The sequence below is a fragment of the Botrytis cinerea genome, chromosome 1 (genome assembly GCF_000143535.2).
Source record: "Botrytis cinerea B05.10 chromosome 1, complete sequence".
NCBI lineage: Eukaryota > Fungi > Ascomycota > Leotiomycetes > Helotiales > Sclerotiniaceae > Botrytis > Botrytis cinerea.
The window spans coordinates 3,266,704-3,281,953 of NC_037310.1; the positions used below are offsets into that span (position 1 = coordinate 3,266,704).

At 43.2% G+C, this 15,250-nt stretch overlaps 5 protein-coding genes across 5 annotated transcripts; 2 read left to right on the forward strand and 3 right to left on the reverse strand.

The window, feature by feature from the left end:
• Positions 1-1,340: 1,340 nt before the first annotated feature.
• On the forward strand, positions 1,341-3,361 carry BCIN_01g09390 (hypothetical protein). The gene is made up of 4 exons (XM_001553534.2): positions 1,341-1,982; positions 2,060-2,369; positions 2,470-2,695; positions 2,795-3,361. The coding sequence occupies exons 1-4, from the start codon at positions 1,490-1,492 to the stop codon at positions 3,167-3,169; spliced, it is 1,404 nt and encodes a 467-aa protein (XP_001553584.2). The 5' UTR covers positions 1,341-1,489; the 3' UTR covers positions 3,170-3,361.
• Positions 3,362-3,386: 25 nt separating this feature from the next.
• On the reverse strand, positions 3,387-6,312 carry BCIN_01g09400 (hypothetical protein). The gene has a single exon (XM_024690826.1). The coding sequence runs from the start codon at positions 5,674-5,676 to the stop codon at positions 3,907-3,909; it is 1,770 nt and encodes a 589-aa protein (XP_024546596.1). The 5' UTR covers positions 5,677-6,312; the 3' UTR covers positions 3,387-3,906.
• Positions 6,313-7,361: 1,049 nt separating this feature from the next.
• BCIN_01g09410 (hypothetical protein) lies at positions 7,362-8,124 on the reverse strand. Its single transcript, XM_001553537.2, has one exon. The coding sequence runs from the start codon at positions 7,818-7,820 to the stop codon at positions 7,482-7,484; it is 339 nt and encodes a 112-aa protein (XP_001553587.1). The 5' UTR covers positions 7,821-8,124; the 3' UTR covers positions 7,362-7,481.
• Positions 8,125-10,326: 2,202 nt separating this feature from the next.
• Positions 10,327-12,326, forward strand: BCIN_01g09420 (hypothetical protein). The gene is made up of 7 exons (XM_024690827.1): positions 10,327-10,830; positions 10,892-10,911; positions 10,971-11,004; positions 11,055-11,128; positions 11,201-11,577; positions 11,673-11,768; positions 11,881-12,326. Exons 1-7 carry the CDS (start codon positions 10,644-10,646, stop codon positions 12,218-12,220), a joined length of 1,128 nt encoding a protein of 375 aa, XP_024546597.1. The 5' UTR covers positions 10,327-10,643; the 3' UTR covers positions 12,221-12,326.
• A 214-nt stretch (positions 12,327-12,540) lies between these two features.
• BCIN_01g09430 (hypothetical protein) lies at positions 12,541-13,908 on the reverse strand. The gene is made up of 4 exons (XM_001553540.2): positions 13,560-13,908; positions 13,317-13,428; positions 12,971-13,266; positions 12,541-12,860 (listed from the first exon to the last, which is right to left on the reverse strand). The coding sequence occupies exons 1-4, from the start codon at positions 13,789-13,791 to the stop codon at positions 12,793-12,795; spliced, it is 708 nt and encodes a 235-aa protein (XP_001553590.2). The 5' UTR covers positions 13,792-13,908; the 3' UTR covers positions 12,541-12,792.
• Between the last annotated feature and the right edge of the window lie 1,342 nt (positions 13,909-15,250).

Sequence of the window (15,250 nt, forward strand, 5' to 3'; positions counted from 1 at the left end):
ATCACCCTTTTAGCACTATTTTCATCTTGCGCAAAGCTTTCCTTGCTCACTTCCAATTTACTGCCATAGAAACGTGTTCGATTTTTGCCATGTTCATACTTTCTTTGCGGGATACCCTCGGTCTTATTCACCACCGTGTCGGGAAGCTACATCCTTTCATTCAAGGGTGGTCGTAATGGGCCGCTGTTATGCTTCTTTCTGATCACTGCAATTGCGTCAAGCATAACCAGGGACCACGAATACCTGCTCCATCAGAATTTCTATGGTTTTGGTTCTCTTGGGGTTACCTAGGTGCTTTTTCGAGTCCACTTTAACTTTGGGCCATTACTTTAGAATATTCGGCGACAATCCTATGTCATTCTAACATTAAATTTCGCTCCCTTTAAAGTGATTTTTGTTCGACACCCAAGGCAAAAATAGCTCCACCTTTTCTAATTCGTTACGGTTGAATACAAGCAGCACTTTCGGCTTGCTTTATGCCCATGGTTTGAATACGGCATCGTTCGATCAGAAGGAAAGAGTTTCCTGAGTCGACGACAACGAAGTCGTCTGCGTTGTTGATTTGAAGTCCTCAGCTCATAAACCTGTCTACACGCGGTGGCTGATAGATAGGGACACATGTTTCAATGGTTCATCTCGGCCTCTCCTTCATCGTTGTACAAATTCTATTTCGACGCATTGCAAAAATACCTAGAAATGAACAAAAAACACTGCGAAGTATACGGTAGTGAATTTTTGAATCACATGAACTTACTAGCTCAGCTGCCGAGTCATTTCAACTGCTCATACTATCTAGTGCCTCAATCTCTTATGCAGTGATTTCAATTCGTGATTCACACGGTTGGTACCGAGACACGGCGACTTTCCGGCCTTACATCGGTGCCAGGATGTCCAAGTAATACCAGATGACCATGCGAGCCCATCTTACTGGAATGCGGGGTGCAGGCTGGATAAATATACATTATATGCCATGTGGCTTCAGAGGCTTATCCGCTTCTTTGGTTTGTGGAGTAAAAGTCTATGTAGCCCCCAGTTGTACGGGTTTGAGAATGTCAGAACAAACAAAACAACCAATCATACCATTTGATATATACATACGCATGGAAAGTTGGTGAGATATTGGATCGGCATTTGATTCAGGCTGTTTATTACCTATGTATTTACTCATACATTTACATTAAATTCTATATGAAACCGACGAAAGCCCGTCTGCGCCATTACTTGTTGTCTTATTTACCACGGCGTGGTCTTTGGTTACACATACTTTCAAATGCAACATAAGTTTGGCACCACAAATGAGCTTCTAATATGTTCGTCTGACCACCTAGACCCTCAAAATTGGAACATCACACAAATATGTCATTTCTTATTTCTTACCCATGGGCTCAAATATGCCGAAAGGAAACTTCGATTCCGAATAATCTGATTCGACAGTGCGTACTGCCTAGAGACTAAGAAGAAAGTGCCGTGGTTCCTGATTCACTCCAACATGGAATGTTCGCTCCGATTAGATTTGCGCTCGTATGATATTATGACAATTTCAAAGAATCATTTTAGTTTAAAATCAGGTGAAATCCGGGGAAATTTGTGGAGATTAAGGACTACTGTTCTCACCTGCTGGTCTCTTTATATTAAGACAGAAGACTTGAGCTTAGGATCCTCATCCTTCGACTTCGAACCTCCAAACAATACTGACGATCAACTGTCAAGTCCAGTCTTCAACATGCTTTTCGTTCAAGCAATCTTCGTTGTTACATCTGCTCTCACAGCAAATTGCATGACAATTAAATCTCAAGATGTGCAAACCAATATTGAGAAGAGACAGAGCTGGACATCCATCGGCTGCTATACCGACAATGTTTCTGGTCGTGGTCTGACTACCGGCGTATCAGTATCTGGGGCCATGACAAATGAAGGTTGTCAAGCCTCTTGTTCAGCAGCTGGTTTTTCGTACGCTGGTACTGAGTATGGAGGAGAATGCTGTGAGTTACTTACCTACCCTACCCATCCCCATCCTTCCTCAGCACTCTCCCACGCTTGCTAATACATCTATGAACAGGGTGCGGCAACTCTATCATCAATGGAAATGTACCTGCTGCAGATGGTTGCAATATGGCCTGCAAGGGTAATAATGCAGAGATATGCGGTGGTCCAAATCGTCTTACTGCATTCCAGAGTGGTGGCGGATCTAGCACAACTCCACCTAACACCTCCAATCCAAGCAAATCTGGAAAACGTGGTATAACATACGATTCTAACAATGTCCATGGCGATTCGACATATGGAAATATGCTCAAGGGATATAGTAAGATTACTTGGGGTTACGATTGGGGATTCAAGAGTAATGGTTTGGATTCAAGTATTGAATTGTGAGTTTCTCTCTCGCTCTCCCCCCCCCCCCTTCCTTTTGGTTCAACCCACCCCTTCATGATGAGTAAATACTCAACATATAACTAACATAACTCTTAGCGTCCCAATGCTTTGGGGCCTCCCCAAGATTTTGGATCAAAACTGGGTTTCAGCCGTTCAAACCGCAAAAAATATCCTCGGTTTCAACGAGCCAGATCTTACCTACGAACAATCTTCCAACATGCTTCCCGAAGCCGCAGCCGCTGGATACAAATCCTACATTGAGCAATTCAAAGGACAGGTCCGCATTGGTGGTCCAGGTGTCTTATGGAACAACTGGAACAGCGTAAGATTCTCATTCATTCTTCCCAATCCGTTCAAATTTTCCCACCACTCCACCCTCTCACTTCCCCTCATGATATCTCACTAACTCCCCCCTAAACAGTGGTCCTCAGGCGGCTCCTACAACTCGCGCATCTGGACGCAATATTTCCTCGGAAACTGCACCAACTGCCACATCGACTTCGCCGCCATCCACTACTACCAAGACTGCGAGCCAAGCTCGGGACAATCCGGCTCCGACTGGTTCATGGCCAACGTGACCAACGCCCACGAAACCCTACACCTACCCATCTGGATCACGGAATTCCAATGCTACGGCTCGGATCAGCAGCAGGCGGATTTCTTGAAGAAGGTCTTGCCTTGGTTGGATGCACAGGATTATGTTGAGAGATACTCGTATTTTGGCGTTTTCCCCGGCTTCTTGCTGGATGCGGCGGGGACCGCGTTGAGTTTGGCGGGGCAGGTGTATGTTAGTTAGAGAGTTAGTGGGTTGATTGGATTTGCTTAGATGGTTTTTGGGGGTGGGGGTTGCTCATGGTGTGTGGTGTTTTGCTTTTGGGGGCGGGGGGCGGGGTTTCATTGTTTCTGTGAGGGTGCAGGCGCCTTGAGATAGAGATGATTTGTTGCTCGATGGAGGGAACGATCAAATGAAGAATTTAAGCTATGAATAATTTGAAGATGTTTGAGACGAAACGTGAATAGTTTGGATATTCTTCTGTTAAGCCATTCCATCCCAAGCTTGAGATGGCTTGAAGAAATTCACCCAGTAGATCAAACTCAGAATCTACAAATTCGAAAACCTATATGACTATTTTAAGAAGGAAAAAAAAATCTCATTGTATAATTATACAAATCCATAGGAAAATGTGAAAGTGTGCAAGCAGCTATGTAAAGAATTATAGTATGATAAGAGGCTAGCGCATGATATATTGATCATATTTGCTCCCTCTCTCCTATCTCTCGTACGTGTGCAATTTCCTAACCCATATTCATCACCGACTCCTGGGGAACAGGAGCAAGAAACATATCGCAAAACAATTATAACTCCTTCTCAGATACTCCGCGCCCAAAGTCTTATTTGATCTCTTCGTGATATCATTAATTCATGTAATGGCTTTACACATTTACATTTCCGTTACTATATCCGACTCCTCTGCCTACTATTCTCGTACCATGCCGTGCTATGCCATGCTACTGCATGAAAGAAACCTCGACTCAATATCCACTATCCCAAATATCCTCTTCACTCTTGATCATTTCCACAACCGGTGTCTTGGGCATGGCTCTCTTCATCTTCTTTCTATCCTCCTTGGTTACTAATCGCGGGGTAATCGGCATCATAGGTGTAAATGGTTGGTAAGGACTGTATGGTACCGTGCCTCCGCTAAAAGGTGTTTTGAGACCTCCCGTTCTGAGGCCTCCGGTTTTCTGTCCATTATCCCGAGGAACGCGTTCGAGAATGGTGGTTTTGGTGGGGAGGTTTGGAGAGAGCATATTTTGTTGAAATTGCTCACGAAAGGGAAGAGAGCGGGTTGGTGCCGAGGAGGTGTTGCTTGCGGTTTGGTAAGTAGAGGTAGAGCCGATAGCTGTGGATGATGAGGGGGAATCGGGAGAGGCAGAAGAACCATTCGAGGTTTGAGGTTTATGGAGGAGAGAGTTTTTGGAAGGAGCGGCTCGAAGAGGTCGGGAAAACATGGTTTTGGTGCGTTCTTCTGCTGATTGAGGAGAGGCGGTATTTGGTTCAGATTTGAGGGAAATTTGGAGATTGCGGGTATTAAGGGAAGGAAGTTTTTGTTGAGGAGATACGGGCGATATTGTGTCGAGGGTTTCTGCTATACTGCGAGTAGGTGATTCACTATTAGATGATGTGTAGCCATACGGGGCTTGATTTCTTGGAATTGGTGGCGGGGCTCTATGCACGTATCCTCGTGGTGTTAGAGGCTCTTCATCCGATGCGGCATGGGAAAAAGTGGTTGAGTGTGGCGTTGCTATTGGAGATGAGATTCGTAAACCCCGAATCCCCTTTCTTCGTGGAGATTTAGGTGATTTGGGTACAGATCTAGGAGAGGTAAGAGCTGAAATTATGGAGGATGCCCGAGAATGGGTCTTGGTTGATTTATCGTCGTTGGTATTGATTTCCGAAGGCTTATGTTTCGCAAGTTTCCTTGATGACGGTTGTACTTGATGATGTGGTGCTACCTCAGATACTCCTCCAGGGACCTTGGGAGGTGGCATGTTTCTTACATCCATTCCTGCAGCCTTTGCTTCCTCTTGCTCCATCACATGAGCGTACAGATCCTCTAGATTTCGATTCATCATTTCTCGATCAGCTTCAACGATCTTATTATCAATGCTAGGCTGACTTTGATGTGAATATATGCTTTGTTGTATACTGTGATGCCTTTGAGTAGGGTAGATGTAAGGATTTGGGTACGATTCCTGTATTGAAGGGAAAACAAAAGCGTTTGGGTCGGGATTGATTGCTGGAGCGAAGTACTTTCTATCTGGAGATGGCCAGGAAAAGTTCCGAAGGTTTGACGGAGAAATTGGAGTTGGACCTGATGATCCAGTATAAACGCCGGCGAACGTTGAGTCGACCAATTCCACCTCCAAGGCTCTAGCTTCTAATTCAACTTGTCTTCGTAATCTTTTCCCAAGTGCAATTATAAGGATTCCCACGATACAAAGAGAAAATAGATATGCACCTATGATACCACCAATCTGAGCTGGTAAAAGTGCTTTGTTGCGTGAAGCTCCGGCTGAGAGAGGTGGACCGTCTTCTGGTGGTGGTGCTGGTGACCAATCTATCCCCAATGGATTACTTCGAGAAAGTTTTCTTGCTGATACTGGATTCGCAAATACCTTGATAGGCAAAAGAGCGAAAGCCGAGAAGATGTAAAGAAAGGACGACAATGAAGCGGATGTCGGGCAAATCAAAAGAATGGACGATGGTATATTGATACGATCTGATTCACCTCGAAGCATTTTGTGGATGTGATGATACGATTGACCTCTTTTATAGCCTCAACATTTCAAATGGAGCACATTGTACGTGTATCATAAACTCCCGTTGAAACAATCTTAGATATTTTGAGAGAATAAGTGACATGAAGTGTTCCAGCTTCTTCAATTTCAAGGGGGGATGAATTGATGTATATACGGGAGTGGAATCCTCCAAAGCCGGGAAAGCTGCATGCTGCACAACTGCATACTATCACCATTCTGCGAGAGAGAAATGCCTACATGCCTACCTAGGCAATATCGAGTATAGATGTTCGAGCGCAAGGTATTCTGGCGACCGGATTGGCTGAAGGGTGTGAAGTGATAGAACATTTGTTTGGTCGATGTGCATTTTGTATGGCCGAGGAAGAAGAGAATGAAATGCTCTCATGGTGATATTGATAGCGCCCGGAAATATATTGACCAATAGAATAATAGATCATTGAGCGTCAGCAGGGATTAGAATGGAATATCAACAAATATAGACAATGCAGATACTTCATTGGGAGAAACATCCAGAGTTCTCGTTTGGGCTGCAGCCAGATTTTCGCATGATCCGAGAGTGAAGGGTGATGAATGTTGTGGTTGGTTGAAGAGATGTGAAGGGATGTGAAGGGATGCGAAGAGAGTGAAGGGTGCAGAAAATGTTGCTCTCCTCCCATACTTGTTCTGCATTTTGATTGGTCGACTGTTATGGATATTGGCATTATTTTCTAAGCGCCCGGGACAGAAGCGGAGTGGAGTGGGGTCTAGAGTTCTGTAGACATTTATCCGGGAGTATCAATTTACAATTTACAACTACCGAATCCTGATCTCCATCCACAAGGTTTGCTGGGGAAAAGAGTCAGGTTTCGCTCAATGGCTCTGGTTGTAGCTTCTTCCATCACATCACATCATGTCACATCACGCCAATCAATGGCTTTGATCATCCTCGCCATCTTATCCATGTGGACGCCAACTACTACACACACACACACACACACACACGAATATAGCATGGCATTGGCATAACTCAGCGAATCGATCTACTGAATATAACTTTCAGGGAGAGGCTTCATATCCTCAATGCATACTCAGGTAGGTAGCTAGGTCAAGCGAGGCCAGCACCAGAGGCTAGACTATCCGAGATCAACTCTCTTCTCGTGAAGAATCTTTCATTTCTAGATCTCATTGTTCGTATATGAAGTGTACCTACGTAAAGTCACTGCACTTCATCACGAATTGGGTTCTACTTGATGTTCACCATCCAAAGCTCTGTATGTTCAGTGAACAATACACAGAATTTATATGGATTGAATTATGATAAGCTTTCAATATATTGTTTTGGACCCCGCAGAAGATCATCCAACTTGTCTGCCCCCACCTTCCTGCACATAATTCACGTTCTTGCTAGTTATATAAATCTTGTATTGAAACCTGGTTCTACTCGATTGAGAAAAGGCTAGCTAAAATTTCTGCTACCCCTACTTCTTTTGTTTGATTTATCTGCCGCCTGCTTTATTCAATTTTGCATTTGTTGCATCAGATCCGTTGTACTGATATGAGTAAACGGGGAATCACACAGGCGATTGATCAGTGCAATCGGCACTGGATATCACGAGACATACCGGTATCAGGTTAATTTGGAGAACGATATTTTTGGGTTTAGATAAACACTTGAAATTCTTAGTTGAAGCTACTTCCCAAATTGTCTGTGAAGCGATTTATCATTTTATATTGGTTCCAACGCGCGATCAATGACACCCTGTGTCCTACCCCTTCTGCCTAGCAAATACCAACGTGCTTTCCTTTTATAATCCTGCCTTGTCTTTTATCTTGCCCACAAGTTTTTGCGTTGTGCTTGGGGCCGGGTCAGTTTTTCTTGCTTTCAAATTTTGCTCCTTCCGGTTGGCAATCCGTCTTTCATCTTTATCGTATGCATCGGTGATACCACCATTGCTGTTGTCTCCTTCGTTACGGATCTTTATTGTTCTTGTTCGGGAGGGCGTCGCAGACTCTCCAGACGACGTCTGTGTACTCGAAGACGGTTGTGGCTTTACGACTTTTGAATTTGCTACGGTGTTTGCTTTTGTTTGTTTTTTTATGTCTGCCTTTGTCGGATGACCGGTTGGCTTTGGAGTTGCTTGCATTTTGTAATCTTGATCTAGAATATCTGATGTTTTGTTTCTCAAAGTAAAATTCTTGAAATTTATATATTTTTTGTTTTGATGTGATGTGATGTGATGTGATTTTTAGCCTACTCGACTGTATTCTCATCTTTATATACAGTTTGGTTTGTTGTTCTACTGCCCGTCGTCATGTGCCATTCCCACTTAATTGAACGCTACATTACTTCATTCACGTAAATTAGTTGGCGGTCTTGGGTGGTGCTAGCCTGCGGCCGATGAGCTATTATCATAAAATCATTTTTTGTACGAGACCCTAATTGACTTCGAAAAAGATATACTTCATCAATTAGTCAATTTATTCATGTCAATGATCAATTGGAAGTCCAACCGAGACCCGTTGATTCCATCATTCGGGCATGAATAATAATGCTCTGAGATTTAAAAGGGGCACATTTTGGTGACGATTTGTTTTATTTGTGCAAAAAATTGGTATTTTCAAAATTTCATACCTGGTCATGTTTGTCTGTTTGCTCTTCTTCCTCAACATTACCTTGAAGTTTACATCAGCAAAAGCTGTTGTCAATCCGTCAAATCATCTATTTTCAACCTCAAAATCTTGAAGAAGAAAAGGTTGGCATCATGTTTGGAAGACCCCCCACCCCCTGGCCATACATGGCCGCCGCGGCCCAGATTTTATCAATATTAGCATGCCCGCGGCCTTCCAACGATAGAATTTTACATTAAGACAAGTGTCTTGTTGAATTAATTAGATTGAAGCCTTGTGGAGCTCGATGACTGTGGCGAGAAAATGTTCTTGAATGTAAATCTTTTGCAACGTCACATTAAACACATAATCAATTCAGTTGTGCCAACTGCAGGTTGTGCTTCGCATACCTATAGATATCTGTATGCTCGAGTTCGAGTATAAGATCGGTCATAATGGCACTTTTCATGGAATCAGATGTATTTTTTGGAGATGACAGAAACTCCGTTGCCGTTGAAGTAGCCACAGCGGGACTTGTATAACCATACGCGTTAACAGCGGTAATTTGTTTAGTTAAAGTAGGGTATTGCTAGATTCTAATGGCAGAGTAGAATAGATCGTTGCTGATTCTGTTATCCAAGGTAACCATGGCTTGAAGTTGGTGAGCTGTAGTGCTATCTGGATCTGTTGATACCTCCCCAGATATTGTTTGGCGACCAGCAGAAGTCTCCAAAAATAGTCTAGTGACGCTTCCAAGGATTCTAGAAACGCCTTTCAATATTTGAAAGAAGTTTGATTTGTTTTTGTTCTTGGCGTTGGATATTGTGACATTGGCAAGTACGATATAGAAGTTTCTATAGGTTGAACTAGCCTCGAAACTTCCGATGTTGCTGCACGATCTCTAGCAACAGTAATGTCATACCTGACCATCGTCTCATGTACTGATAAGCATGACACTTAAGGGACAAAGTTAGTAACAAGTTGTGCTGTTTGTGGCGGTACTATTAGTATATGAAATTACGCCAGCTACCGCCACAAACAAAACGACGGCTTCTCGTGTCTCATTTTGAATCACGAATTGGGTGGTTAGGATGTTCGAGGGCACTTAGGTGTCAAAGCGAGGAAAAATACATTCATGTGCGACCACGAGGTTTGGTCTCGAAGACAATGATCGATGAAGATCTACAGAATATAAATTAACACACGCCCATTTTTGATGATGTCTGAAAGTAACTAGTAGTTACTGACATCATGTAGATGGGGCTGAGATGTGGCGGGCACATATTCAGTAGTGCGGTGTATTCAACCCCCAATCATCCACAAGCAAAGGATTCACTCGCCAACTGAACATTGTGGCTAATTGAATGATTAATAATCGCCGTTTTTATAGTGCTAGAATTGTCTCAATAAAGTTGATTAAACTTTGGAGACTCCTGAAAAAAGAAATGCTGCTTGATTATCACTGAAATAGGTTTAGTTGTTCAGCTGGCTAGGGCCCGCATTTTGTAGGTGAGCCCTCCCATTTAATTCTCTTACCTTTCCGAAATTCATCTCCAGTATGTAATTATAGGCTAGTATTAGCCTGAGATCTGGTAGAAACCACTGTACCGGTATCGAATCAATAGTATCGTCTCAATGATCACAGGTCTTTTGTATTTTGGACTTTTCCTTCATCGATCGACAGACTTTACATTTTATTTGGTATTGCGAGCAGAATGTCGGTGATTAATTATGACATGTACTATTATACAAAGTCGACCCTTTTAAGGGTTCTATAGTCTGTGCTAAACCTTAGTATCCCAAAAGGGCGGAGTAGTGATCACATTGGGAATTGACAATAAGAATCGTGATCACGAATCTGAAGTAATCAAGCAAAAGATCTACATTTTACCTCATGCGGATTCAAGTCCGAATCTATGAGGATAGCGGCAAGAAATTTGTTATTATTAGCGGATCGTGGAACAGAAGTCATCTCATCGTAGATCTGCGACATCTCGATTAAGGTTCACCTAGTAGCTCTAGTTCAACTTTAATCAAACATATGTGCCAGATGAAGAGATAAGTCAAGACCACCATGTGTCCCCTACCTTCCGAATGTTTGAAGAAACACATCGCGAATACAAATTTTACCACGTTATTAGGTCTAGACCACTTCTTGCAGAAAATTAATCTTACAAAATTTGACTTTTTTTTATATCTCTTCAATCTAGGGTTGAAACCTGTTGCGAATCGTAAAGATCTATCGTCTACTTTTATAACAATGACTACCCGTCGAACTGAAATGGAATGACAAATTATGCTCTGTGATTAATATACTGACGTTTCTGCTTGACCTCGAAATATCTCTCAACATATTTCTAATGTCTTCACCGATAGCAGCCATACCCGCACCGGAGGGCTATATCGTGAACTTTGATAATCCGGCAAGATATGAAGATATAACTGGATATTGGGCTTTTGGAGTGGGGACCGTGTTGAGCTTTTCATTTTTGTGTATGCGGATTTATACAAAAGTGGTTGTTTCTAGGAGCTTTGCCGCTGAGGATGGTGAGTCTTTTATACCATACTGCAACATTGTAGGATTTGCTAACTCGTCTTCGAAATGCAGTCTGTTTGATTTTGGCTTGGGTGAGTGATTTGGTTCCAGTGGATGGGATGGAATGGGATTTTATTGATCGATGAAATAGCTTGCGGGAGTTGCTGTGCAAGTGCTTTTTGTTTGTGCGCGAAATCCAAGAGTCTGTCGAGGAAATAAAGCTGATTACGTGTAGTCATGTGGCTTTACAAAGCAATGGGAGTACATGCGTGGGAAATTCCCATCGAAAGATATCATTTATACGGCAAAGTGAGTTATCAATGATCCACCACTTACGCATGGCCATCTACGAAGTTTATCCATCTAACGTCTTCGATTTAGCTGATTATGAGCTCTTCAGTCATCTACGTAGCCTGTCTCGGCCTATCCAAATTCTCGCTCCTCCTCTTCTACAACCGGTTATCGCCCGTCCAATGGTTTCGCAACGCCGTTTACTTCCTGATGTTTGTGGTCTTGGGCCATAGTATCGCCCTCATCTTTGCCCTTATATTCCTGTGTCAACCACTAGCTATGAATTGGGAATACGATATCACAGATGGTACATGCATTGATCGAACGGCGATATTTATAGCGACGGCGGCTTTGAATGTAGCGACTGATATTGCGTTGCTTGCTTTGGTAATCCCGATGATTATGGATTTACAGATGCCGCGGATTCAGAAAGTGGGCTTGATTGTGATTTTTATGGTTGGGTCGCTGTGAGTGGATTTTTCTCTTTCTCTTTATCTTTCCTTGGTTTTGGTTGTAATTTGGTATCTGAGCATGAGAGCAGCTGCTGATTTCTGAGATGTAGAACGTGTGTAACGAGCATGATACGTTTGAAGATCATGTTACCTCTTCTCATAGCGCCGGATCAGACGTGGGCAGTTTCCGTTCCTTGCATATGGATGTAAGAATTTCTCTCTCGATTACCCATCACCCATCTCCTCTCCCCAACAAATTAGTAAAATCTAAACCCCCCTTCCAGTCATCCGAGCATACTAATCCATTTCCCCCCACAGTATCGTCGAAGCCAACCTCGTAATTGTCTGCGGATCCTTTCCCATCATCCTGCAATTCGCAAAACACGTTGCGCCCAACTGGGTCGGCGAAACCACATGCGGTTCTTTAGAAAACTCGGGCTCTCGCCTATGTGATCTCGAAACCATCGGACAGAAGTCCTCGAAGAAGAAAAGATTTAGATATGGAATCGATTCGTTGGATGATCATAGTTTTGATTTGAAGCTGGATGGAAGGTGTGTGGAACATAGGGTTGAGATCACGGCGATTGGGAGAGCGTTGACGAGGGAGAGGAGTAATGGGACTATGGAGGATATCGGGATTGAACCGTATGGAAAGTGAAGATTATTGTTTACTCATGTGGCGTTTTTTTATATAAAAAAAAAAGGAATTTGTTTGTAGGATTTAATAAATATACTGATGAATTTAAAGAGCGAGTTGGGTTACAGAGACACGCGAGTTTTATTCACAGCATTACTATCTACTCTTGTTTATGATTACGGGCATAGTTCAAGCAGCTGGTAAGAGTAAAGAGCACAATTAATCCCCAATGCAATGGCTATTTTTTTTTTTTGCAAAAACTACTTGAAGAGAGGACTTAGTGGTCAGATCCAAGTGGAATACCTCTCAACACCTACGCTACTCCCTAGTTAGTTAAGACATAGCACAAGCACTTAACATTCATTTGTCAAAGCACGTCTACACTTGCAATACAAGCAATCCACAAAAACTTAAACTGTATTTTTCGTTCATGTTTGATTGATCTCATGAGATGCTACATACAGAACTCCTCTCGAAGACTCGATAAACGAGGTCCCGAATGACAACAACTCCTTTCACCCAGTCTTGTCAAACCATTCCCAACCCTTTTTTCTTTCTTTCTTTCTTTCTTTCCTTTTCAAGAAAGAAATCCTCTAAACAGACCCCACAGCCTTGACAATAAATGCGCTTGCGGTGGGTGCATCATCCGAGTATGTCAAATCTAGAACATTCACATCATCAGTCAAGGTATTCCCGAAATACTCCATCTAGATCTCAAATCTCAAACACCCCCCCCTATCGAACAAAAAAAAAAAAACTCAAAAAACTCACGTGTAGTAAATCCTCCACTTCCGGTACAGATAATATCCTGGTCATGGCAAATACTCAACACCTTACTGCTTGGTACTGTTCCCACAGCCTGGCCGTAGTCTGGGTCGCCAAACATGACCACTGCGGCAATCTTGGCCGTTACAGCTGCAGAGAGAGTCTTAGCAGCATTGTGGACGAGTTGAGCGCCTTGGGAGTAACCGGATAAGACAAGTTTGGCGGAGGGACATTTGGTGGAAGCGTAGTTGGTGAGGTTGGCCATGGAGGTGGAGCCGGCTGAGTCGCCACCGACGAGGTAGCTGGAGGGAGGGTTAGTTTTGGGTGAGAAGGAGAGATGGAATTGACATACCCCAATACACTGGCCGAATATTCAACACCCTGCACTGTAACTTTGGCAGTTGTAAGTGCAGCTCTCAAGTCGGTGAAGACGTAGGGTCCGACGTCTTGGCCGACATTTCCCTCTGGAATATTGTTAGTGAGATGATTTTGGACAACCGCAGAGAATGCAAGGGAGATTCAGATAGCAGAAGGAAAATAAGGAAGGGAGAGATGATATAATCATGAAAAAGACGAAATCTCAACACAAACATACCTTCATTAGTACCCCTTGCGAAAATCACAATAACGGGCTTGCAAGCATCAGTAGTCAAGCCATTCTCTGTAGTTACAACGGCAGCAGCTTTTTCAAAGAAGTGTGCGGTTGTAGCAAGGTGCTCAGTGGTTGTTACTTGGGATTCTGTTGCTGTATTGACTTCCGATTCTGCAACTGGAAGAGCGAAGGCAAGGGAAGAGACCGAAAGGAGAAGGGGGATTGAGAATCTCATTTTGAGAGTGCGAATTTCCCTGGACGGAGCCTGGTTGAAGAAGGGGTATGGGAATGGAGTGAGGGTGAAGCGAGAGGAGATGGAAGGACCGAAGAGAGTACAATGAAGATGGCACTCGAGCTTACGGATTCTCTAGAGATGGAGGGGGAGCGAGTATTTATGTTTGGACCAAGCCTCATTTCTGTTCCAGTTTCATTGTAATGCTCCTGTTGTTGTCTCCTCTTCTAAATGGATATCCCGAGGTCGTTGCGGTAAACACTCGCATACACACACACATACATACGGACCAGGCTAATCGGAGTCACGTATCAACATAGGAAGTCCGAATACATCTATGCACCTGCATGTAATGCCAAATTCAAAATAGCTCCCCAACCAAATCCCTCTTTGGTTTTCCACATTCACGCCCACTCTTCTCATACCCAGATTTTATCCACTTTCCATCTCTAGCCAAGAAGAGAATCGAGTCCAAGCTCCATATAGTTCATTTTTCTCTCATTTATTTGGTAAATCGGTTCCCGTTTGAACTTAGCCAAATTAAAGATCACACCCTCTTCCAAATGGTGTGGGTTTCGGACCTGCGTATAGATGCAGGTGATAAAGAATTGAAGATCCGACCTGCCTGTATTGATATATAACACCGTAACTCTGAGCATTAGTTGTACACCAATGGTATTGGCATTAACATTACTATTGGGATATAGTAACAGCCTCGGCTCTCTTGATGAGATGCGGAGGAAAAGAGGGTGGAGAAAGTTCGATAGATGTTCTATTCTTTAAACTTTCGGGCTTAGGTCTTGGCTGCGGGTATAGATGGATTCGGGTGGACGTCGAATCTCCGGGTGAGTGTATCTTCCTAGAAAGGAAAGAAGATATGGGTTGGCGCGCATACCTCGAAGTCGATTGTTGAAGTGATTGTTTTATCTTAATGACTTCCATGGAGATTTGCGCCAGAAACACTTTCTTGGCCGTTTCCGAATAGTATTTCGTATCTTTTGATATTGCTGTCATATTGGTGTTTAATTCCGGTCTTATCTTACTTTCAGATGTTGTAATCCACAGTCCTATAGTTTGCATTCCGCTTTGCACGTGCAGGAGGAGTACAGCACTATATGCAATATAAATCCAATACTTCTGGATACCTGCAGCACCCAAGAATATCCAATCGAGCCAGCCAATCCAAATTGAATCGCTTAAAATAGTCTGCTTCTACGACCATGAAGATTCATGTGAGATTCTCTTTCGTTCAATTCATCCATCCGCATGTCTTCCCAACAAAGACCACTAATCCGTTTGCTGTATCATTGGCAATAAAGACTGCTACACATAATTGCCCATTCCTGACAGAAAACAAAGCAAAGAAAAGAGAGCCAGACAACCAAAGCTGGTACCCACTTGAGCACCTTGGCCCCTACTATCTTCCCAGCTCGCGGTGCTCCAAGTGACAGCTGCCCCGAAT